Source organism: Mastomys coucha, unplaced genomic scaffold (assembly GCF_008632895.1).
Source record: "Mastomys coucha isolate ucsf_1 unplaced genomic scaffold, UCSF_Mcou_1 pScaffold20, whole genome shotgun sequence".
In the NCBI taxonomy this organism is placed as follows: Eukaryota; Metazoa; Chordata; class Mammalia; order Rodentia; family Muridae; genus Mastomys; species Mastomys coucha.
Genome location: NW_022196903.1, coordinates 13,650,763 through 13,675,809, shown reverse-complemented (window position 1 = coordinate 13,675,809; position 25,047 = coordinate 13,650,763). Strand labels below are relative to the sequence as shown.

Here is a 25,047-nt window from a genome sequence, read left to right as displayed (position 1 = left end):
ATTTTCTTTGACTGTTGTGTCAATGTGTTCTATGGTGTCTTCTGCTCCTGAGATTCTCTCTTCTATCTCTTGTATTCTGTTGGTGATGCTTGCACCTACAACTCCTGATTTCTTTCCTAGGTTTTCTATCTCCAGGGTTGTCTCTCTTTCTGATTTCTTTATTGTTTCTATTTCCATTTTTAGATTCTGGATGGTTTTGCTCATTTCCTTCACCTGTTTGATTGTGTTTTCCTGTAGTTCTTGAAGGGATTTTTGTGTTTTCTCTTTAAGGGCTTCTAGCTATTTACCTGTGTTCTCCTGTATTTCTTTGAGGGTGCTATTTATGTCTTTCTTAAAGTCCTGTATCATCATCATGAGAAGTGATTTTAGATCTGAATCTTGCTTTTCTGGTGTGATGGTGTGCCCAGGACTTGCTATGGTGGGAGTATTGGGTTCTGATGGTGCCAAGTAACCTTGATTTGTTGTATTGTCTCCTACCATCTGGTTATCTCTAGTGCTACCTGCCCTTGCTAAATCTGACTGGAGCTTGTCCTTCCTGTGATCCTGGTTGTGTCAGAACTCCTCAGAGTCAAGCTGTCTCTGTGATCCTCTGGTTCTGGGATCCTGTGATCTTGGGTGTGTCAGAGCGCCTGGGAGTGGAGCTTCCTCTGTGTGTTGTGGGACTGACTGCGGAGCTTGCTCCCAAGGTCTGCTCAGGACACCAGCCCAGAGAGACCGGAAGGAACCAGAGCCACTGGGCTGGCAAAGTTCCTGTGTGCCTGGTCCCGCTGGTCCCAGTTACTCCTGGTGTTGGGACAGATGGTGGGTCCTCCTCACCTCTGATCCTGGGTGTGTCAGAGCGCCTGGGAGTGGAGCTTCCTCTGGGTGTTGTGGGACTGGCTCCGGAGCTTGTGCTCAAGGTCTGCTCAGGACACCAGCCCCCAAACTGACTATCCTGAAAATTCAGTGGTGTAATAGATCCCACTCTTGAGAGCAAACATAAATGTCTAGAGAAAAGTGTTAAAGAAAAATGAAGGACCTAAATCAAGACAATTTTAAGTTGTATTGCATAAGACTGAATAAATTGACTCATTCCTTTGCTAAGATGAGAGCACTTACAAGGGATATTATATAATTTTGTAAAATTAAATAGTCTAATCAAAGGACCAAGGGAATTGTGTCAACCTTATGAAAAATTCTAAAATTTCTAGAAGAAAATCTAGTGCCAATACCTTGGTCAAAAATAGCTTTATGACCTCAACATACTAAGGTGAGGATATGCCTTGACCTTCCACAGCAAATTTAAATTACAAATAACTAAAATAGTTTAATATTCTATTTTAAAAAAACAATAAATAAAAATAAAAAATTAAAGTTCTGTTTAAAATAAGAAGAACTGTTTCTGGCCTGAAAAAGACTTCTCTCCGAAGAACAATGGGCAGCCTGGCAGTACCTAAAATCTGCATCACTGTCATGGGCAGGCAGGGCATCTGACTTGAGTCTTCTGTGCTTTACTAGATCATGCTAGTAGGCCAGAAAGCAGGATATGTAGACATTGAAATCCAGAGAAGAGCAGTATCGCAAGATTAAACAGGGACAGCAATCCAAGAAAAGTGACTTAGACTAGAAAAGGGAAAACTAGGAGACCATTAAAAGGGCCTTATCACTCTGAGAAATGAAAGAGGGATGTGCTGCCACAGAATAGCAGATAGGCTTTGTGAAACAACTGCCGTGAAGTATTAGAGTGGCTGTATAATAAACTTCAGTATAGCTGCATAATAGTAAGTGAACTACTGATGAGTGTAGTTAAGTGGCTTAGAGGGAAGATGTGAAGAAATTGTCAAGAATATAATAGAATGTCAAGAATGTAATAGAAAGGGAATCTCTAGAGAAAATATGAAAACCATGAAGAACATTTTCAGAAGTTCTACTGTCTGTCTAATAAGCTTCCAGAAAGCTGAGGTTTGAAGTCAGGAAAGACCAGGGTTGTATCTAAAGAAAAGGTTCCAGGAAAAAATAGAAGTTAGATGTGCTGCTCTTGAAGCACTAATGGCTGGAATAATCACATACACTACTAAATAGTAAAGAATTCTTTACTTCCATGAGAAAATGTTTGTGCCGTGTGTATGTGTGTGTGTGTGTGTGTGTGTGTGTGTGTGTGTGTGTGTGTGTGTGTGATGGTTAATATTGATTGTCAACATGACAGGATCTAAACTTGCCTGGGAGACAAATTCTTGGCAGATTTGTCAGGTGGTTTCTCTCTCAGCTGAGCTAAGATGTAAAGACATACCCTAACCAGGTGACACAGTTCCATGGCTGGAAATCCCAGAACTGAGTGAAAAGGAAAGCGGGGACTAAGCATGAGCATTCTTCTTTGCTGTTCTGAGGATGCGATGTGACCAGATGCCTCGAGGGCCTATTGCTATGCCCTCACCTCTTCAAAATATACCCTTGAACTGTGAGCCAGAACAAACCCTTAAATTATTTCTGTCATAGCAGCAAGAAAAGCAAACTAAACAAGTAACATGTATATTTTAATTAAGAATTAAAAGACATAGGTATATCACAGCTTCAAAATAGCTTAAAGAAATTTAGAGCTTATTAAGGAAATTTCATATTAAAACACTTTCTATGCAGTGATTGCTATTATTTGACAATTTAACAACTGTATATGGAAGAAAACAAATGGTCTGAGAATTCCATTTTGAATCTAAAATTACGTATCTAAACCTTTCATCATCTAAGAGTGAAGATAAAATACTTTGACATATTTGTGGAAACTCAAAACTGTTTTTCTCATCAGGGACACTACTGACATTTAAAGTGAGCTCCTTACAGGACACATTGTCTGGTCCAGGTCCTCATCCATTTAATTCAAACCAATTCCCACCAGTGATTATACTGACCACTAGAGGGAGCCAGGAGACCTGCTGCATAATGCGCTTGATGTTCATAATCTGCATGCATTTCTGCATCAAAACCATTTCAACAATGAGACAAAGCTTAGAGACAAAATAGAGAATAATTCCCAAATCTGGGTGAAGAATTGACAGAGTTTTGGGGTTATACAAAATTGGTAAAGGAAAATAGCAAGCACTGCTTTTAAAATCATGATTACATAAGATCTGAGTATAACAGAAAATAATGCCTCTTGGAACTTAAAAACATAACATTTGAATTCAAAATCTAGACAAGAAAAAGGGATGAGGGGCAGTGGTTTTGCTAAAATCATTGGTGTGAAGAGGACACATTCAGGACATATCTCCATATAAACCTTATAGAGAGAGATCCTGTTTGCTGATAACATAAGTAGTGTGAACAGAAACACTAACTTTAGGTCAAAATGTGGGATTCTTAGATCATTCCATATGTTGTTCATCTCTGAAGTTGTTCACACATCAGTCAGATAATGTTGGTGACTCCAAAGCACTGGTCCCAAAATGTCAGATCTCCCTTAAGACAGATTATATTTACATTCCACTCATATACAGCAAATAGAATTATTCTAGTCTCCTTTGAATGGCCCCAGAAACTTAAATTCCAGGAATAGATGGATTGAATTGCTAACATGAGGAAGTGATAAGTTATAGAGAAACCACTAATATCTCCCAGAAAAAACTCACGAAGTATTTGGCAAATGAGTGGTTTGATCTCTTTCTGGATTAGAATATGTTCTTACTCAAAATAAAATGCTATCCTAAACTAAAATAGGATGATAATAGGTGAGATTAAGGCATGAGAAGGTCCAGTGAAATTGGGCCTTATCTGTGTCTTCCATCTCTGGATTCCCAGCATAAGCAAAATATGCTCTCTGATTAAATTCTAGAGGAAGGTGTAAACTTATTATTCATAATAGAAAGTAGGGATTACTTAAATACACATGTGCATTTCTTCACTATAAGGTATTGTGTAAGTATTTGGTGTTTATTTACTACAGGTTAAACTTTTTAATTTTAAAATATTTTACATGTAGTGTATTTAGATCATATTCTTTTCTCCTCCTCTAACTCCTCCAAGATCCTCCCCATCCAACTACATGTTTTATTTTCTGACTCAACACCCCTCCCTCCCTCCCTCTCTCTCTCTCTTTCTCTCTCTCTTTCTCTTGCTATCTCTCTCGCTATCTTTCTCTCCCTCTTTCCCTCCCTCCCTCCCTCCCTCTCCCCCCTCCAGAACAAATACAAAGGTCAAAATAAACAGCCAATGAGACAAAATATCAAAACAGAAGGTACACACAAAAAGTAGAGTTGAATTTGTCTTCACTATCTGGGCATGGGGACTGGAGTGTGGTTGATAGACCTGTCATACTCACTTATGTTTTTAAAAATTGTTTGCTACATTAAAAGCTCTTGTTGCTTTCTCTTTTCTCTTAAAACATTATCAGCAAGATTGTGTGTGCATATGCCCATGAGACTGAATGGCTGCTAGTGGTAACATGAACACATGTTTCTTTCCTCTTCCTCTGTAGGAGACTTATGACTCCAATCATGTATGCTGCCCGAGATGGTCATACTCAGGTTGTTGCTCTGCTTGTTGCTCATGGAGCAGAAGTTAACGCCCAGGATGAGAATGGTTATACTGTGAGAAATGCTTTTCAGTGTTGGCTTCTATTTCTGAGACATTGATACTTTGCTATTATATCAAGAACCTACACAAATGGCTAGTTTGGTTTGGTTTATGTTTACCGTCTAAGAGTTAAGAAAGTTATAGGTTTGGGCTGGTGAGAACACTGTGATGGGCAGAGCTTACAGAGGAAGGGACTCTTTGACCCTTGATAAAAGAGGCTGTAACACACAACAAATCCAGACCTCAAGAAAATGCACACAAATTCTTTCGTAGAAAACATCAGTAGTGGCAGATAAGTTCTTTATTCCATGACATTACTTAACTGCGTACAACAGTGTTTAGTTCAATAAAATCCGTAAGTACAGCTGGACATGTGTTTACATTATATTGTGCAATGAGGAGATTGCGTCACTCTGCTAATTAGCTATGCTCTCCTTTTTACTGTGCCATAAATAACGGTGAAAATATTTCTTATCTGTCTCACATGAAGCCCTTTTTAAACAGTCTTCTTTCCCACACTTACAGGCCTTAACATGGGCAGCACGGCAGGGTCATAAAAATGTAATTCTGAAGTTGCTTGAACTTGGAGCTAATAAAATGCTCCAGACCAAAGACGGCAGGACACCAAGCGAGATTGCAAAAAGAAATAAACATCTCGAGGTATTCACCTGTGAACTTTCTATGTCATTGTTTTATCATGTAGAATTTTTATGATATTTGGCACAGTTTCTAAGTATAACAATAGCATTTTGAGCAGTTATTAATTACTTGAGTTTTTATTCTCCAAGCAGGTAATGAAACTTTCTTTTGTTAGAATATCCATTTTTTAAATCAAAGCACTGATATTAGTCATTCAAATGATATGAAAAGATAGCAAAGCCTTATTGTGTCCCTAAACGTGACACTAAAATAGGCATAGACTGCTTTGAGATGCACACTTAGGGTCTGTACATATGATACATACTCATGCAGACTGCTGCTACAGCAAGGATTGCCTTAATTGCCTTACTATTTATAAATAGTTGTCTAAATGCTTTATCGCACCTGGAAAATACTAATTCCTAGCCTTGATTTTTGAATTTCTGAGTTTGTGTACTTTTATTATTATTTTAGGTTAAGGAAGTATTTACTTGATTTTACAAAAGGTTTTTTCAGGATAAAGAGTTATAAATCTTTGAACTACTTACCTTGTTAGAATTTTCCTTCTAGATAGAAAAAATAATATGTTCACCTTCTTTTCAGTGTAAGGGATAATAATAATGTTAACTATATTTGAATAACTTGGAACTTTTTTCAGATCTTCAACTTTCTTTCTTTGACTCTGAATCCATTGGAAGGAAAACTTCAACAGCTAACCAAAGAAGAGACCATTTGTAAACTGTTGGCTACAGATTCTGATAAAGAAAAAGATCACATATTTAGGTGATATATTTGAGCTTAGCAATGCATATAAAATGCATGTTTTATTACTTATAGTACATTTGGCAAGTTATATAAGATATGTGGTATTTTAAACTTTAATAAGAATTTTTAAAATGCCATTTAAAAATGTCTGGATTTTAGATGCTGTATTCTCTAGAGTTTAGAAGAGTTTTATTTAGTTATTTACTTAACTAACTGACTTTAATATTACATTTTTAGTAAAATATCAAGTTTTACTTTAAAGAAACTCAAGATTGAATTTGTATTCAAACTTGTTTGTGTTAGATCTTATTTTCCAGTTATTTTTAATCATCTCTCTGGTTTTATAAACTAAAAATTTGAAAGAACAAAATCCTGAACTTTGTTATTCAATACATGGCTGCAAACCCATCTCTATTTACTACATTTAGACTTACCATCTATTTTATGTTAAGTGTATTGAAAGATACTTCTATTGGCAACATTTCATAATAAATACATACTAATGAATATTTAAATCTAAGGAAATATGAGCTGGATATTACCCCCCATGTTTTCCCTTAATTTGCTTACGAAACTTTGTTTTGGGTTGGGAATGTAATTCACTGCTTAGATTAGGTGTTTAGTTCTTTAATTCTTTAATTCTCTGAGTTTAATTCTTTAGCTTTAGAAGGAAGGGGGGGAAAGAAAGAGGAAGTAGGGGAGGGACAGAGAAGGAGACAGAGAGAGAACCTAGTTTGTTCCTTTGATGCAGCACTTAAATGTTCTGTGTAAACTTACAAATAATTCTGGATTTGTTCTTACTCATTTCAATGCCTGCTCTGAATAGACATGCACATAAATTGCTGGGTATGTATAGTCTGTTCTGAAACTGACCTTGCTATGATATGTTATAGCCCATATACAGCATTTGGAGATCTGGAAATATTTTTACATGGCCTTGGACTTGAACATATGACAGACTTATTAAAGGTAAGATTTCATATGAGGCAGAGTGAGTTTTATATATGTATGTGCTTATATTTAGTATAATATGTTATATTCAAATAAAATTAAACTTTATTCACAAGCATACCATTTATTTCTCCTTCATTTTTATACTACCCTATTTGAATTATAATAAGCACTTCAAAATTTCATTAACCTAGAAATTTATATAAATTAGAATCTGTCTGGATTTCACAATTTCTGTCTTATAAATCTGTACACATTTAAGCCCTATGTTTATAGTTATCGCTTTGTGTGTGTGGCATGATTTTGAACCAGACAGTCCTGTATCAGATATTTGATCTGACTATTAACTGAAATATGTTACTTAATATCATTTTTTCCATAAGGACTAGTATAGGTTGTCCTGAAAATTAGGATCGATTATATACCAAGAACTGTATGTGTCTTAAGCATGCATTGTGAGGTTTGAGTAGATGGCAATTGTTAACAGATAGATAAGGGTACTGAAGCAGAGGACAGAAGACAAAGGCTCCTAGGAATAGGAGCATTGGTGCAGATATTCAGAGTTGGATTCATTGTACAGTGCTAAAACTTTTATCTGAGGAAATATTTGGTCAGCACTCATGTTATTGACAGTTTAGTCTAATACCACCTGAAATTTAAATATTCATAAAATATATTTTTTTGTCGAGAAGTTTCCAGAACATTTTCTTTTTTCTAAGGAGACGTGGGTGCTAGCCATTTTCTTTGATTCTGGGAACCTAGATACTACGTACTTTTGTGAGTACATACTATCTAACTAGTGATGTATATAGTTTAAGCTACATATTCTCTGAACACCCAGAAGGTAGTTGAGAAAGCAGTTCAGTGACAGTTGTTCACACTGCGTGGTGGTGCAATTTTGTCTTTTGTGCAGGAAAAGGATATAACTTTGAGACACCTTCTGACCATGAAGAAGGATGAGCTTACAAAGGTTAGTACCACTTATAAAATGCCAAGTAGATTCCTTGACGTTTTTAAATTGCATTCTTTTATTTTCTATTTTTAAAACTTTGGCTTTGTATACTGATCTTTTGTAGGTTCTTGGCTAGAAACAACAGTGAATTACTAGGTGTATGTTATACCTCAGTATTAAGTTGTAGGTTCTTGGTTAGAAACAACAGTGAATTACTAGGTTTATATTGTACTTCAGTATTAAGTTGCTTGAAACCCACTTACAGACTTAGAGCATGGGGCTTCCTAGTATTGTTCTTATATCTTAACTACAACTGCTGCTCATTTGCAGATGGGAAGTGGATTTTTAAAACAAGCTACTTTGAAGTAAAAGATGATTTTTAATGTGGTTATAGACATCGTCCCCTAATTAGCACTGATTGTGTTGTCATAATCATTATTAATAATTCAAAGATAGGTGTGGGAAGTTTTAGAGGAAGTTTGATAAGGAGGATATTTTAAAGTAATGACTTTGCTGTATGAACACATGAGATACCTAAAATCCACGCTATCACTAAAATCCAAAGTAAAATACTACTTAACTAAATCCAGGAAAGAAATTGACTTTAACATTGAAGGTTACATATAGGTAAAAAATTAATTCTCACTTGTCATTAATAATACCCTAAACAATATTTTAGAGGAAAGACTGTATGTTTTAGAATGATAATATTTTAAATTATAATTAATAATAGCATTTTGAGTTAATCACAGTAATCATTTTATGTTGAAAAATGACTGTGATTAATTATTAACCTACCATTTAATGGTATAACTTTGTTGAGTTACAAGCTAATAATATATTTATTTCTAGTATTATTTATTTCTAGAATTATTTTCTAGTATTTGTCTATTTTGCAAGATATAGATTCATCTAGAAAATGACATTAGTATTCTCAAATATAAAATTACACAAGTATAACTATCTTACAGAACCTTTAAATTATTTTTCCTTAGAATGGAATTACAAGTAAAGATCAACAGAAAATTTTGGCTGCTCTTAAGGAACTAGAAGTAGAAGAGATAAATTTTGGAAAATTACCTGAAGTAGCAAAGTTGGAAATCAGGTAAAATTATCAGTTTACATTGATATTATTTATAACCAAGTATTCTTTTTTAGTTTAGTGCCTGAGTATTTGATTTAATGCTACTGTTTTCCCAGGAAAATGAGTTTTTATATATGCAGTTATCTGAACAGATGCACTTTATACAGTTAATGTTTATAAAATTACTTTACAAAGAAGCAAAACAGTGCATCTTGTTAACTTACCTAGAAACAATTTATACTTCTTTTTTCCTTGTGTCTTGCTAGATAGCATCATGTAAATGATATAACATTTTCCTAGCATAGTTCTCAGTCCCTTTAAATCATGTTCGATGTCAAACTGAAAAGTATGGAACTGGAATCATGTTCCATTTGGTAAAGGGCTTTCCAGGTCCTGAATTGGCCCTGAATGAGGCCCTGAATTCAGTCCCTAATCAAGCCAGTCTCCCCGAGACAAGCCAGGCATGTAATCCTAGTGCTGGGGAGGCAGTGGCAGGCAGAACCTTTGAGCTCTCTGGCATTGCTGACTGAGTCCCAAGCCATAAGATACCCTGTCTTAAAAGAACAAGATGACCAATACAGGAGGAACAATGTCTGAGGTTGCCCCCTGGCTTCCATATGAAGTACATGTACAGATGTATATACACACAGACACTCACATAGATAAAAAGGAGAAAAGAAAACATTTTCACAACAACCACAAAGAAAACATTTCTCTTAGGTTCATCTTCATTTCAGCCTCACTTTGTAGGAATTGCATCTAAGTTTACAAGAGGCATTACTCTAAGTTTTTCTTTATGTTTTACCTACTATTGGTGTTGGGGTGACAGCATTACAAAAATGCATAGGGAATTATTATTCTCATCTCTTTTCTGGACAAGGTTGTAGAGACTAGTGTTGATTTTCTTTAAACATTTATGTAGATTTCTCCATTGAACAGTTCAGCCTTGGGTTACCTTAGGGTATGTACTTCATCATAGTTGCATCATCTTCAGTAGTTACAGAACTATTGAAGCTATAGCCATTTTATTTTGCCTTCATTTTTGTCATTTATGGTTTTCAAAGACTTGTTCCATTAGTGAACATCACAGGCACACAGTTGGTGGTCTCCCTTGCTATCCTTTTGATACTTGCATACTCTGTCTATTATAATGTCTCTTTTCATTACCGATATTGATGCCCTACATCTTTATCTCTATTAGTCTTGCTAGAGGTTTATTCATTTTTAGATAGATGCTCCTTTTAGCTTAATGTTTGTTTCTTTGTAGGGGTCGGGTTTGTGCATGGCAGTATGTATGTGGGAGCAGAGGACATCTTATGGGTATCAGTCTTCTCTATCACTGTGCAGGTACTAGAGTTTGAAGTCAGGCCATCAAGCTTGGTGACCTGCGCTTTACCCACTGAGCCATCTCACCAGCCTCTAAGACCTTCTTTTTGTTTCCTTACTGTTTTTAATTTCATTGGCTTCTTCTGTTACGCTTATTGTCCTCTTCCTTCTGCCTGCTTTGAATTTATTTATGTATATTAATGAGATACAGGTCTAGTATTTCTCCTTCACTCCATTCCTTTCTTTGAGTGACAGCATCTTTTGTAAATGAGTCTTCCCTCTGACCCTGTCTTCCTGCCTTGGCTCCCCAAGTGCAGGCCTATAGGTTCAGGCCACCTTTGCTTATCTAAGCACATGGCCATTTCCATTTTCCTCTCAACATGAATGTCACAAAAAAAGTAAATACATTGAGTGCTCATTTTCACAAACTTTTATGTATTTTGTTTTTTCTTCAAGGCTTTCTGTTTATTCATATATTGTCTAATAGTACATCCTTTGATTTATATGTATTTGAAACTTCCTTATTGATTTCTAGTTTGATTCAGCACAGTAACTAAGTGATAGATACAAAGAATAGGTAAAATTTAAATATAGACCAGAAAATATGAAAGACTTCTGCCTTTCAAATTATATGATTAACTACTGAGTTCATTTTGTAAATATTTTTGTATTTTAATATTGCTTGTAGTTAAGAATAAACACATAAACTTTTGAAATCCTAAATAATACATAGTAATTGTTTTCCTCCCAACAGCTTGGTAACTTTGAACACCTATTTAGCACTTCCATCAAATAACCATCCTGTGAGTCTTTGTGTGCCATGAAAAGAATACTTGCCAACCACACTGGCATCACTTATGTAGCTTTCTAAGTTTTTTTTTTTTTTCATTTTTCGAGACAGGGTTTCTCTGTGTAGCCTTGGCTGTCCTGAAACTCACTCTGTAGACCAGGCTGGCCTCGAACTCAGAAATCCACCTGCCTCTGCCTCTCAAGTGCTGGGATTAAAGGCGTGCGCCAACACCGCCCGGCTGCTTTCTAAGTTTTACAGTGTAGCTATGACTCAAACAATTTTCTATATTGTTTTAGAAATTCCTTCCAAGAAACTATTTGTATGATCCTGATTTCAAACACTATGAAATAGACCACATTATAAATACTCTTCCCATTACCGTGCCTCCATATAACAGAAAGGACTTAAGTATTTGGTGCAATCAAATACCATAGCTCCTAAATATTTAAATGCATGATGGAGGATCTTAGTAGTGATATTTTAAAATCTATAACCTTTCTTAAATATTTCTGATGATTCATCATTAATTCTGTTAAGAAATATTCCAGGTTCTAGGTAACTAACTTGCAGATTAGAGTCACCATTGTTACTTATTTTTATGATAGTGGAATTGCCTATATGAATGTATTTGTAAGCTTTAATAGACGTAGATAGTATAGAATCACGAATGGCTCACTTATTAAAACTGTTGAAACTTTTTAAAAAATAAAAATGTCAGGCACCTATTCCAGGAATTTGACCTTGTATTAAATCACAGACTGTGTTTATATGATTGTAAAGACAAGGTTTTGCTTCCCATTTATTCAAAGTCATCCTTTAGAGAAGAAATTAGTCATTAAGTCATAAGAAAACTAACAGCAGAAAAAGTTAAATTGATTGATTATAATCTCCTGATAAATTTATTTCAACAATTAACCCTCTGATTTATTTTAAGATACTCCTTGTGTATCTTAAAATAATCTGTTACAAGAACCCACATATACTGTTCATTTACTTTTTTTATGCCTTGGCATGTTTGTAGCATTTAAAATTTAAATTTAAACAATGGTTTTGAACAAACTAATCATTCATCAGTTTCTCCTCAGATGTTTTCTCTGAGTTCTCAGCTACCTAAAATTCACTTGGATATGTCAAGGTGTCTCAGAACTAAGTTCATCAAGAAACTACTATGCCTCAAAAATCTGCTTGGATATAGTGTTTTATATAAAATACAATCTTCATGTCTGTTATTTCAAAACATTTTTAAATTGAAATTTCTGAACAACAGCAGAGAAATAGTTGGCTTAGATTGCATAAACATGTTTTTTCTATTATTAACATTATTTTGAAACTTAATGTCATGGAAAAATGTTTAGAATATGTTAAAGTCACAGTATAAACTGGCATGTTAAATATAATATTAGTTGTAGAAATACTGGAAGAAACTGGAAGAAAAGATGCTAGTAGAAAATAGTGCCACTTACTAACTTTGGGTGGTTTGTTTGTTTCCAGTTATTCTACAAGTACATGGTGCTTCTGTTTAGACTCTACTAATCATAGATTAGATTTTATATTAATACTAGACTTCAGAATTTTAAGATATAGCATATCCTGCTTATAAATGTTAAACATGAGCCATAGTGAAGTGAGCTTCATGATCATTCTTATCATTGAGGAGCTGCAGGGGCTTTCTTCATTGTTCTGAGAGCAGAGAGAGGAAGTGCTCTAGACTAGGGCCTGCTCTCCATGGCAAGAGAGGAGAAATGACTGCTAACTAACCAGCAGAGACAGTCAGTGGCTCTGAAAGCTCAGAGGAGAAGGGAGTTTGCTATGAGAACATGTCTTTAGGAATGTCAGAAGATATACCTGTAAAGTCGAACAGGCAAGGTTGCCCTTGGTGTGAGCTAAATAAAGACAACACCAATACACATGCTAGTGTGGATGGGGGAAAGTTCCTGAGGTCTCAACATCCCAAAAGTGCTATCGACAACTACGAATGCTGAGAGGAAGAGAAATAGCCTTCCTAATTTGTTATCCAAAACAAATGATCGCCCCTAAAAACATACACAATCAAGTAACATACAGACCAAGCAGGTTGTTGCATATAAGTAGTTAGAAACATATATGCATGTGTATGTACATTACAATACTCAATGAAGAAAAAGGACATAAATTTGAGAGAATGAAAGGAAATGTATATGAAAGGGTTTATAGGAGGGAAAGGAAGGGGAAATTATGTAATTACATGAAAATCTTCAAAAAAGTTGTACAGTCTTATGTGCCATGGTCACATTATCAATCCTGTGTCACTGGTGAATAAAGTATTCTCTTAAAAGAACATAGTTCACACACACACACACACGTTTGAGTAAATAATTCAGCTTACCATACCTTTGTCATATCTGCTTCTTTAGAATTCTTTAAATGCAAACAAATTGCTAGGACTGCATGCAAAGTTCTATAGGTTATATGTTTATGGCAGTGATAGGAGATACCATGCATATACTATGTAACATGAATGGTACTCACTAGAACTATGATTTATATAACTTAGCTATTGCTATTCAGTGGCTTGAAAAATTATATGTCAAAATAAATGTCAAAAATATGTTTTTTCTCATTTAGTATCTTTGTTACTTTAATATTACTATAATAAGACACTGTAGGAGTTTAACTAGAAATGCCCCGCATAGGATCATGTATTTGAATACCTAGACCACCAGGGAGTCGAACTGTTTGAAGGGATTATACGTGTGTCATTGGGGTGGGCTTTGGGGTTTCTAAAGCCTTCACCAGGCCCATTGTCTCTCACTTTGCCTATGGATCAGGATTTAGAACTTTCCAGCTCCTTGTCCAGAATCTGTCTGCCTGTGTGTCACCATGCTCCTTACCAGGATAATGGACCAACCTCTGCGACTATATGCAAGTCCCCAGATAGTGTTTTCTTCAATGAGAGTTGCCTTGGTCATGGTGTCTCCTCACAGTAATAGGACAGTGACTAAGATACACACCTTGACCAAGGCAACTTATTAAAAAAAAAAAAGCATTTAATTTGAGCTTATAGTTTCAGATGGAGTCCCTGAGAACAGGACAAAGGCATGAAGGTAGCAACATCTGAGAGCTTACATCTTCATCCTTGAGTAGGAATGGCACTAGTCTTTTTAAACCTCACAGCCTGTCTCCAGCTATACTCCTTCCTCCAACAAGGCCATATCCCTTTATTCTTCCAAGATCTACCATATGGGCCTATGCAAATTACCACATTAATAAGACTAACTTTGCAAGCGATACCATCTTCTTATTTTAACTAAGTTCCTTACTATCTTCAGAAAAAGTGCTGATAAATTTATATTAGATAATCTGTCTATAGTTTTATACCTGTTATCACTTGATATTTTGGATAATAATTCTCAATGGATAGTTATTTCCATGAACTTGTTATGTTTATTATATATAGCATTGATGAATCACCTGTTGAGTACTTATTGTTAGTAAACAAAATTCAAGTATCAGAAGAGTACTAAACTCTTGTTATATGTGTACTGTGTGCAAACATTACATAGACAAAAATCGACAAGTAATCACTCTTGTTGCTCTGCATTCTCTTTTCTCTAGAGTAAAAATCAGGTAAAAATCAAGACACATAATAAAGAAAAATATGTATAACACTTTTACAAATACTGTTTTTATTGGTAAATAAAGCAGTAAAACTTTAAAAATCCATACTTTTACTTTTACTTTGGTTTTGAAAGGAACTAAAAAGATGGGGTGGACCACACCCATAATCCCTGTACTTGGGAGGTAGGCACAGGAAAGTCAGGAGTTTCCACATATCTTCAGCTACACAGTAAGTTCCAGGCCATGCTAGTCTACATGAAACCAAACACAAAAGAGAAAGAAAGGAACCATGAAGTGGGTACCTGGATAGAATTCATGCTCTGTGTTGTGTTTTTAAGCCTAATAGCCAACAACCTTCCTTAAAATGAAAATACTATATATATACTAGTAAGGTTGTATAGAGAATAGTTCATTCTTAGTTTCATTGGAAGCCAACACTCTTTTCCTTTTTATTATATTTTTTTTTATTTTACATTTCAAATGTTATCGCCCTTCCCAGTTTCCACTCCACAAGCCTCCTATCCCCTCCTCTCTCCCCCTGCCTCTATGAGGGTGTTCCCCCACCCACCCTCCCACTCCTGCCTCAGCGGCCTAGCATTCCTCTATCCTAGGTCAGCCATAGGACCAGGGGCCTCCCCTTCTAGTGATGCCAGATAAGGTCATCCTCTGCTACATATCCAGCTAGTTGGTGGTTTAGTCCCTGAGAGCTTTGGGGGTTCTGGTTGGTTGATATTGTTCTTCCTATGAGGTTGCAAACCCCTTCAGCTCCTACAGTCCTTGTTCTCACTTCCCCATTGGAGTCCCATGCTCAGTCCAATGTTTGGCTGTGTACATCTGCGTCTGTATTGGTCCACCTCTAGCAGAGTCTCTCAGAGGACAGTTATACAGGGCTCCTGTCAGTAGGCACTTGGGCATCAGCAGTAGTGTCTGGGTTCATTGTCAGTAGATAGGATGGATCACTAAGTGGTACAATCTCTGGATTGCCTTTCCTTCAACTTCTGCTCTACTCTTCATCTCTGCATTTCCTTTTGACTGAGGAATTATGGATTAATGTTTTTGAGGTAGGTGGGGGGGCCCATACCTCAACTGAGGACCATGCCTATCCACTGAATATGGTCTCTACAGGTTCTGTCTTCCCCTTTGTTGGGTATTTCAACTAATGTCCTCCCTGTTGGGTCTTGGGAACCTCTTGGGTCCCTGGCATCTGGGACTTTCTAGTGGCTATCCCCAATTGCCCCTCCCCCACTGCTACATACCTACTCTCAAATTCCTGACCCTCTGTACTTCTCTCCCATCTCCTCCCATATCTGAACTGGCCCTCTTTTCCCCTCCCTCTCCTCTCTCCCTCACAGGTCCCTCTCTCCCTCTACTTCCCAGAAATTATTCTCTTCCCCCTACTGAGTAGTACTGTAGCATTCACACTTTGGTGTGATCTTCTTTCTTCTAGAGTTTCGTATGGTTCTATGAGTTGTATCATGGGTATTCTGAGCTTCTTTTTAGCTAATATTCACTTAGCAGTGAGTGCATGCCGTGTGTACTATTTTGTGACTGGGTTACCTAACTCAGGATGATATTTTCACATTCCATCCATTTGCCTGCAAATTTCATGAAATCATTGTTTTTAATAGCTGAGTAGTACTCCATTGTGTAAATATACCACATTTTCTGAATCCATTCCTTGGTTAAAGAACATCTGGGTTCTTTCCAGCTTCTGGCTATTATAAATAAGGCTGATATAAACATAGTGGAGCATGTGTCCTTATTACATATTGGAGCAGCTTTTGGGTATATGCCCAGGGGTGGTATAGCTGGGTCCATAGGTAGAACAATTTCCAGTGAGGAACCACCAAACTGATTTCCAGAGTGGTTGTACCAGCTTGCATTCCCACCAGCAATGAAGGAGTGTTCCCCTTTCTCCACATCCTTGCCAGCATCTGTTGTCACCTTAATTTTTGATCTTAGCCATTGTGACTGGTGTAAGGTGGAATCTCGGGCTTTTTTTAGTTTGTATTTCCCTGATGACTGAGGATGTTGAACATTTCTTTAGGTGCTTCTCAGTCACTTGAGATTCCTCAGTTGAGAATTCTCTGATTAGCTCTATACCCCATTTTTAATAGGTTTTTTTGGTTCTCTGGAGTCTAAGTTCCTCAGTTGTTTATTTATTTTGGATGTTAGCCCTCTATTGGATATAGGGTTGGTAAAAATCTTTTCCCAACCTGTGGATTGCTGTATTGTGATATTGACAGTGTCCTTTGCCTTACAGAAGCTTTGCAATTTTATGAGGTCCCATGTATCGATTCTTGATCTTAGAACATAAGCTATATTGGTGTTCTGTTCAGAAAAAATTCCCCTTTGCCCATGTGCTCAAGGCTCTTCCCTACGTTCTCTTCTATTAGTTTCAGTGTATATGGTTTTATGTGGAGGTCCTTGATCCACTTGGACTTGAGCTTTGTACAAGGAAATAAGAATGGATCAATCTGCATTCTTCAACTTGCTGACCTCCAGTTGAACCAGCACCATTTGTTGGATGGTTTTGGCTCCATTGTCAAAGATCAACTGACCATAGGTGTGTGGGTTCATTTCTGGGTCTTCACTTCTATTCTGTTGATCTACCTGTCTGTCTCTGTATCAATAGCATGCAGTTTTTATCACAATTGATCTGTAGCACAGCTTGAGGTCAGGGATGGTGATTCTCCCAGAGGTTCTTTTATTGTTGAGAGTAGTTTTTTGATATACTGAGTTTTTTGTTATTCCAGATAAATTTGAGAATTGCCCTTTCTATCTCTGAGAGCTGTTTTCTTATGTGTGTGTGTTTCAGTTTGGTTTGGGTTTGGATTGGTTTTTTGAGACAGGATTTTTCTGTATAGCTTGCTGTCCTGGAACTCAATCTGTTGACTAGACTGGTCTGGAACTCAGAGATCCACCTGCCTCTCTCTCCCAAACTCTGGGATTAAGGGCATGTTCCACCAGTGCCTGGCAACAGCACTGATTTTTAATATAATAGACTTTTATCCTAGTTTGTAAAACTTTATAGGATTTGCCCAAAGGTTATATATAAGAATGTTGTTTGGAGTTAAAAGTGGTATTTTGTCCCATAGTTGAGGATTTTTTCTTTCACATTTTTTATTTTAGTAGATACTATTGACACACTATACAGATATTTCTTTTTCCCATTTTTCTAGATTATAGCATTCTATGGTAATGTGTTCCCATTCTATCCATTCCAAATTGTCTTTTCTATTTCTTAGAATTCCTTACTTAACATGATGGTTATTTGTTCTGTTGGATTCCATGAGTGACACTATAATTTCCACTATAAATTGGCCACTGTCAGTCACAAAAGCCATGCTAGTCCTCATATCTCCTGTCTGCCTGAGTCAGTGGATCTTGAAGGTACTCAGCCATCTTTCCTGGAATGTTTCCCTTCACCTCCATCCTTAACAGTTGTCCTGTCTTGTTTCCTTCTGCTTCCCTGGCTACTTTCTTTCCCTAAATGCTGAGTTTCCAGCAAGTTCTCTTCTCTTAATGTGTCCTATTCTCTCTGACCTTCAGGATCATAGTTTTGATACTGTGGCTACCTTGGTTTGTGCTCACATCCATGCTAAAAGGAAAAGTAATCTAGTTAGACAGTAGTGGCTATAAAATATTTTTTTTTCTTATTGATGTTCCCTCACTGTCTTTGAATTGTATCAAGTCACTTGCATGTACTGGAATCAGGATAAATATGGTAATAAGATTTATACTTTCTTTTTTAAAATATCATTCAGTTTTCTTTTTTAAAACATTTCTTTATTTTATTTATATGAGTACACCATAGCTGTCTTCAGACACACCCGAAGAGGGCATTGGATCCCATTAACAAATAGTTGTGAACCACAGTATGGTTGAAGGGAATTGAACTCAGAACCTCTGGAAGAGCAGTCAGTGTTCTTAACCACTGAAGCATCTCTCCAGCCCCCAAGAGTTACATTTTCTACTGTTTACTTATTGTTACCATCTGTTCATCTCATTTCATTGAAGTTGCACCAGAATTTAGCTAGCTTGAATGCCAGCCTTTTGCTTAGACAAGATACTGGATACTTATTTTGCCTCCTTCTGTCCTTCTGAAAATTTTGTCTCCATTCTACAGAATTGGAAATATTTGATATAAGATTACATTTGCCCAATATCTGAAAGTTCCCTACATGTGGACTTTTGAGTCCAAACTCAGGTCAGCCAAACTCTTCCTTTGGCTCTAGAATTTTCTGTTTATCTTCTAGTCTGCTTGCTGTCCATCACTAGAGGCAGTTGCTTGCTCAATGAGATGCTCTTCTAGTGAAATGAGAAAAAGAAAGTCATCCTAGATTATTATGTTACATGCATTCTATGTCTTTGTCCCCAGTTCTCCTTCCATTTTATGTTACTTTAATCCACAACAAATCACCAAGTAAAATTTGCACAAAGATTTTACTTTCTCCCTTCCTGATTGAACTCCTTTAGTTGCCTTTCATTAGGAAAAAATATAAAATCCTTTAGAAAGTGTTATGTTCAGCCAATTGCTACTACTTCCTCATAGTTTATTTTAGTTGTGCCTTAACTGGTCCTCTACTTTTAAACTTTTAACCTACCAAGTCTTTCTGTTCAGAACATCTTCCCTTCATTACCTAGATGAAAAACTTATTTGGCTCCAAGTTCATCCAAGTATCATTTCTGTCAACTGCTTCTAAATCCTTATTCCCACCATAGTGTGTAGTACTAAATTAATTTTTGTGAATTTTAGGTAGCTCACCTATAACAAGTGTTAGTCACCTCAGACAATGATGATAAATAAAACAAATAACTCATGTTAAAATAATCAATTCATCATCCTCCATGAATGCTACTGTAATATTGGTTCTTTAATCTTCTTTTTTTGTGTATACCTCCAAATAATATCTATGTGTCTATAATCTCATCTTGAAATTTGAGATTCTTGAGAAAGGACCTTAACTCAGCAGCAGATGTTGTCCAGCAAGTGCAAAGTCCAGGGTTCAATTTTCATACCCCCAAAATTATGTAATAATTAGGGAGTAGTAGAGAAATTAAACATTCTTGGGACTAAAGGCTTGGTTTTCTCTTATACTTAATGCATATTTTAGTTCCAAATACATATTAGATAGTAATTTTTTTAAAAAAATCTCTTTTAAAAATGTATAGGCTGATAGAATGACATAAATTACTTTTAACTGGTTTCTGTTGTTTCCTTTCTTTAGCGGTGATGAGTTCCTCAACTTTCTTTTGAAATTAAATAAGCAATGTGGCCATTTAATCACAGCTGTGCAGAATATCATTACCGAGTTGCCAGTAAATTCTCACAAGGTATTTAAGTAAGAGTTGCTCTGTGAAAACTGTGAGTGTGGAAGAGCAGGCTAGATAAGCTCATGATAACTCATTAGGCAGTTCTGATCTGATGAAGTTCTTTTGGTGGTTCATCATTAGATCTGAAGTGGTACATTTAAATATTCTCTTGTACATGTAATTGATCATAGAACCTTCAACCTCAGCCTCAAGCAAGGAGGAATAAGGCAAGCCAAAATCTAAACTGATCTCTATATTGAACTTGTCATTTGTTGTTTAAGGCGATCTAATTGATTAAAGTAAAAACTGTTAGGAAACCCAAGTGAAAGATGAAACAAAACAGCATGTTGAATGTTGATTAAAAATTATATTGACATATAGTTTTTCTTTATTAAGAAAATTTTAATAGATAATGATTCAAAAAAGCAGACTTTTTGAGTTTTTGTTTTGCCTGTTTGTCTACACTATAAACTCTATAATGAAAATGTTTAAAAAACTTTGTTTTCCTATGGTTAATATATAATACCACTCTAGAATAATGTCATTTTTAAATTTTGGGGAAATTATTTATTCACAAATATTGTTAATATCAATTTCTACACATAAGTATGTATTTAGGAAATTCATATAGCAAGCTAATTCAACTAGTTATATAAAATTACTGACTTACTTTTTGTACCAAGATTTATTCTGAACAAAAAAATCAATTATATAAGTTAATCTTTTAGAGTGTTTGATAATCTTTGTGCATATAAATTATGAAAGGCTAGTTCCATTTTTTGATGTAATTTTTGGAAATATCAACAGATAGTACTGGAGTGGGCTTCTCCCAGAAATTTTACTTCAGTTTGTGAAGAACTGGTTAGTAATGTTGAAGATTTGAATGAAGAGGTCTGCAGACTGAAAGAGTTGATTCAGAAGGTATATATGTATATATGTATATATATACAGTTAACATTCACATGCTTGGAAACAGGAAAACTTTCACAATAAAATGCTGGAAAGTGAAGCGGTTTTAACAAAGACAGCCAGTAGGACACATGGAAGATTGGTAAAAGGACAGTTTCCCAAGGGAAAAGGGGACATAAGGAATTGTTGGGTGTTAAAGAAGGATATGCTGAAAGGATATGTGCTTCTCATTCCTTCTCCTTGGCAACCTGATGACAGTCTTTCTAGAGTTCACTAAGCATAGCCTCGTGGGAAAGTGCTTATACAGCCCCTTTCAAACCATCTGGCCAGTTGGCCATGGACCATAAAATAGTGATACCTTTGGTAAGAGTTGATTCCAAAACTCTATGTACCATAGTATTCTGTACCAGGCCAACACTTTAATAATTGTGGTGTGTTTATTTTCTATAATTCAGGGTATATTCTATAATTCAGGTTGGAGTATAATTCAGGAGTAGAGTGTTTGCTTAGCACATGCCAGGCCCTTAGTTCAGTCCTTAGCACTGAAAAAATAATGTGAACCCAATGGAAAATAATTGAAAACATTTATTCACTTGTTAAAGATAGAAATTACACTATTACTTATAACTTCATAAATGCAAAAAGGGCAAATGAAATGCTGATTAGCTCTGCTAATGAGGTAAGATTGGCAATTAAGTATTATTCCTATTGGCCAGACTCTATAGCATGTTTTATAATTAACTGTTTGTAGAATGTGAACATTTTTATTGTCTTTTTATTCATATAGGAGCAGCATATGTCTGGATTTAAAGACAGGTTGTTTTTCCACTTTTAACAATGTCTGTACTGACATGCAGGCTAATGAAATAGCCTTTATTGAAGCTGTGAAATAAAGGGAAAGACACTGAGTTTCCTTTTTAAAAAAAATAACCTCTGAGTCTCTGTTGATTTACTAAGTAAATTTGTTGTCTGCAAAACTCTTGTGACACATCTGATTTTTATAGTTTCAGCCTAAGATTCATTTAATATTTTCACCAATATTTTATCAAAAGAATTTAAGAGCAAACTTTATATTCAAGGTAATTTGTCATCTCCCTTAAAATATATTGAATCAACAGAAGTCTTTTAATCCTTGAACAGAGTTGCAAAGCAAATTCTTATATTAGTGGAAGGAGGATGCTTGAAACAGGAAAAGAAGTAGTGCATTTCAGCTTCAGAAAGAAATCAGCTCCTTAAGTGAAGAGGTGCTGTAGGAGTTGTGTTCTGTGTGACGCTCGCTCCTTCATTCGCCAGCTGCTCAGAGTGCCTCCACAAGCTAGAGAGCCTGAGCGTGCTGAGCATGCTAAGCGCACAGATGTTAGCGCAACATGCATCCTATTCCTCTTTCACAGCTAGAACTGAAGGAAAGTGGAAGTATTCTACTCAGCAGGATATTCTTCTTGAGGATTCAAGGAAAAGTAGAAGGTGTGTGTATAGAAACTTCTTTGAAAGCATGATTTTAAGTGCAGGAAATTCCTAAAAGCATATTTATACCAGGAGTAGCTACTAATTTGGCTTTTTAAACTAAAACCTGGTTGTAGTGTGGCAGTGAGATGTAGTTAGAGAGAAAGAACCAAAGTATACTGTGTCAGATGAAATTAAGAAGCATTATTTTAAACTTCCTGAACCTAAAACATGATATGATTAGCTATCATAATATTTCATTTAATAATATATACCTGTGAAAAGAACTGTCATCTATTTTTTACTACTTAGGTAGTATTTTTTCCTGTGACCCTTCTCAACCAAGAATTCAAATTTTCCATGTAATAGCCTGGAAATATGTTGATTGGCCTCTAACAATAGCAAGTATAGTTCTTTAGTCAGAAAAGTCTTATTTTTTAGCAAGTGAATAGATTGATATTTCTAAATTATTCTTACATGAACAGTTTTTGTTATAATGAGACTTTACTCAGAAACTCTGGAAGGCTTCCATTTTGGGGACTAAGTTGTCATGCTCACTAAGTTTTTGATAGTTTAAAATTTACTAATAGGAACGTTGCAAAGAAATATACAAGGTATCACAGATAAGCACCGAGGTATCAGAGCAAGGATAGGAGAGGTCAAGGCTAGTTTTTAACACCACATCATTCTCTTCCAAACCAACACACTGACAACTCTTGTCAGAAAGGGTCATTGTTTAATAAGGGAATGACTCTCAGGATTCAGTAAATGGAGCATCAGTGTCAAAAAAGAATCTGTTGCTGAATGAAGCCATGTGGAAGTTAAACCAAGATTACAGTCTTAATGAGATTAGCATCAGAGTCTATTTTTGCACTATAAATTTGAAATTAATTTTGCAGACTTAGAAAATTAAATATTTATACTGTAGAATTTCAAAGGCATTATTCCTACTATTGTTGAAAATATTTCTATCGTCACTCCAGCTCAGGATGTTTCTAGTAAATATCACTCTATGAATGTGTCCAGTTCTTTTTATCTTTTAAAGATCTTTTGCTTTCTGCTTATTCTCCTTCTCTTGACCCACTACAGCAGCTATCTATCTCTCACCTCTTCCTCCCCAAGCCCCACCCCCTAGGAACACACACTGGTGGGAGGCTCTGTCTCAAAATATGTCCCTGTGGGAGTTTAGAAGCAGTCTAGGAAGTCAACTTTCATTGCTGTGGTTACAGTGCACTGTCTTCTGACTTTGGCTAACCTTCTGTTGTAGTCTTGCTATAAGAATGGCTCAGTCTTTTATGGTATACTAATTAAATTTAATTCAAAAGTAAATAAACCAATTGTTTGTTACACCTTATAGATGTAATAGAAACCTTAATTTGAAATGAAAGGAGCTTTCTCTCATGACATTAAAAACACCATTTTTAAATGTGATCATCTATAAAATTATTATTAATGTAAATGCAATAATGATCTATGAAAGACACTGGTAAAGATTTGCATGTTCACTTTAAATCTGTCATGAGGATTTGCATTTCTTCCATCTAAAACTACTGAATTACTATGAACTTTTTTTTTTTCAAAAAAAATGTTTTCGTTTTATGGTATCTACTAACTCTTGTTTTACATTCTAAATATTAGATGCAGAGTGAACGGGAAAATGACCCAACTCATATCCCACTAGTAGAAGAGGTCTCTACATGGAAGACTCGAATTCTAAAGAGGTCAGCAGTTACAGTATGTGGATTCGGGCTGCTGCTTTTCATCTGCAAGCTAACTTTCCAGAGAAAATAATACTACTTTTTATTTAAGTTATATATGCACATCTTATTCAAAGTGTCCTAGCATTACTTTTAATCATTTGTGGTACAACATAGCTTTATTTCCTTGCCTATACTCCATAGGAAAAATTATGGTAACATAAAGTACAGTTTTTCTTTAGAAAGTCACTTCAGTTTCAATTATATAGTTTATTACATTTTTATGTTCATTTCAATCAAGAAATAAATTATGGCTAATTCTTTCATTTAAACCTGACTAAATCACATGGAAAATAAATGTTTGGTATTCTTTACATTCAGAAAAAGTGTGCTCATTTGTCATTAAAAAAAAAAAAAAGCTTAGAGTATTTATGAGGAGTTTATAAGTTGATATTCCTTTTAGGCCTTATTCTCTTTTGTTATTATATAATAAAGATCATCCTTTTTATTTATATGACTTTGCTAGGAAAATTACTAATTAGTAATTTTGAAAGTGTTAGAGAAAGCAAAATGCTAGAGAAAGCAATAGTAAAACATGAAAATCTTTATAAGTACTTTGAAAAAGTATTTTAAATGCTAAATACAAAGGAAATTAAGAATTAATATATAAGGCCAAAATATATTAGCATTTATGTATTTTTGCTAAATATTCTATATATAATATTTTAGAGATATTATGAAAGTAAATGGCATTTGGTATATAATTAATCATCTCTAAGAGTAAATTTTATTTTTTGAACTGAAATACTGATTTTCAAATTTTAAAATTGAGATTAAATGTCAGGCAGGTCCCATTTAGCAGGCAGCAATGGTATTCAAGTCTTGGTTGACTTGGTGCTGTACTGAAAACAGCAGTTGTCTATAGTTAAGAGCCAACAGCAGTGAAAGGGGAAGAAGTGCAGGGTGAGAGAGGAGCACAAGGACTATAAGGAGTAGCAGCCTCTTCCTGTTCATCCCAGAGCTGTAGGACTCA

At 35.5% G+C, this 25,047-nt stretch overlaps 1 protein-coding gene across 6 annotated transcripts in view; it reads left to right on the top strand.

The window, feature by feature from the left end:
• Positions 1-24,388, top strand: part of Asz1 (ankyrin repeat, SAM and basic leucine zipper domain containing 1) — a 52,558-nt gene extending 28,170 nt beyond the window's left edge. For 3 of the 6 annotated variants that reach the window (XM_031381235.1, XM_031381233.1, XM_031381236.1), the window contains exons 5-13: positions 4,448-4,559; positions 5,071-5,205; positions 5,843-5,967; positions 6,843-6,918; positions 7,814-7,870; positions 8,848-8,957; positions 19,881-19,986; positions 20,773-20,886; positions 23,956-24,388. In XM_031381235.1, the coding sequence (XP_031237095.1) occupies positions 4,448-4,559; positions 5,071-5,205; positions 5,843-5,967; positions 6,843-6,918; positions 7,814-7,870; positions 8,848-8,957; positions 19,881-19,986; positions 20,773-20,886; positions 23,956-24,108 (988 nt within the window). In that variant the 3' untranslated portion in view covers positions 24,109-24,388. Of the gene's footprint in view, positions 1-4,447; positions 4,639-5,070; positions 5,206-5,842; positions 5,968-6,842; positions 6,919-7,813; positions 7,871-8,847; positions 8,958-19,880; positions 19,987-20,772; positions 20,887-22,265; positions 22,339-23,955 lie in introns of those variants that run through there. The other 3 variants (XM_031381234.1, XM_031381237.1, XM_031381239.1) reach the window with 3 other exon arrangements.
• The last annotated feature ends 659 nt before the right edge of the window (positions 24,389-25,047 follow it).